General features: G+C 42.2%; 1 protein-coding gene across 1 annotated transcript in view; it reads left to right on the top strand.

The window, feature by feature from the left end:
* Positions 1-320: 320 nt before the first annotated feature.
* LOC103802601 (cell division cycle protein 16 homolog) overlaps positions 321-849 on the top strand; it is a gene marked incomplete at its 5' end in the record, with an annotated part of 6235 nt that continues 5706 nt past the window's right edge. Inside the window, one exon of the mRNA XM_009075099.1 lies at positions 321-382. Within this exon, the coding sequence (XP_009073347.1) occupies positions 321-382 (62 nt within the window). The remainder of the gene's footprint in view (positions 383-849) is intronic.

Raw genomic sequence — 849 nt, 5'->3', positions numbered from 1 at the left:
GCTGAGACTTGACACGAGTGGTTTCTAGTTAAGTAGAAAACAGTTTTGTTTGGTTTACATCCAAGTTTTCCTTGACCCTTTAAAGAAAGGTCACTGAGAAATTTAATTGGCTTTGGGAATGAAAAAAAGTAGAAAAATGAGTTATTGAATAAATGTTTTGAGCTTAAATGTATGTTTTGTAAGGACATTTAAATGCTTGTGGTATTTTTCTTGGTCATGAATGAAATGCCGTGTTCATTTGCATGCTGGGCTAGGGTTTTAAAGTAGCTAAGATGCAGTGTGGAAATGTGCAGTTCCTTGAATTGTTGCCTTTCTTGCAGGTGACAGTGGATAAGTGGGAGCCTTTGCTGAACAACTTGGGACATGTCTGCAGAAAACTCAAGTAAGCAGAGTATTGGAGATGAGTTTCTCTGGAATACTATACAAATGTATTTCCTCTCTCATTCATATCCTGCACCACATGGGAGCAGTGTAGAGGGACTCTATGAGAATCAGATCCTTGAAATCAGCTTGTGAACATGGATGCATTAATTGCCATTTACATCCAGTTGACAAGGCACAAGTTGAAGTCCTTAATGTAAAAGCCTTTCCTTAACTAGTGATTCTTACTAAACAAATACTTGGTCACAGGCTTTTAGGTCCTTGTAAGGTGTGAATTTTAACTGGCTGCTGTCCCAGGCCTCGCATACTGGAGTATGTGCACTGCTCCCTCAGCAAGTTCTCTGACCACACCAAGTGTGTGGGGCAGTCACAGCTGGAGGGAAAGAATGGGACATTCAGAGGGACCTGGACAGGCTGGAGAGGTTGCTAAGAGCACTGGAGCATCTCCCCTGTGAGGACAGGCTGAGG

This window comes from Acanthisitta chloris, unplaced genomic scaffold, assembly GCF_000695815.1.
Source record: "Acanthisitta chloris isolate BGI_N310 unplaced genomic scaffold, ASM69581v1 scaffold35955, whole genome shotgun sequence".
NCBI lineage: Eukaryota > Metazoa > Chordata > Aves > Passeriformes > Acanthisittidae > Acanthisitta > Acanthisitta chloris.
The sequence above is the reverse complement of the archived record's forward strand: the minus strand, read 5'-3'. Positions and strand labels throughout refer to the sequence as shown.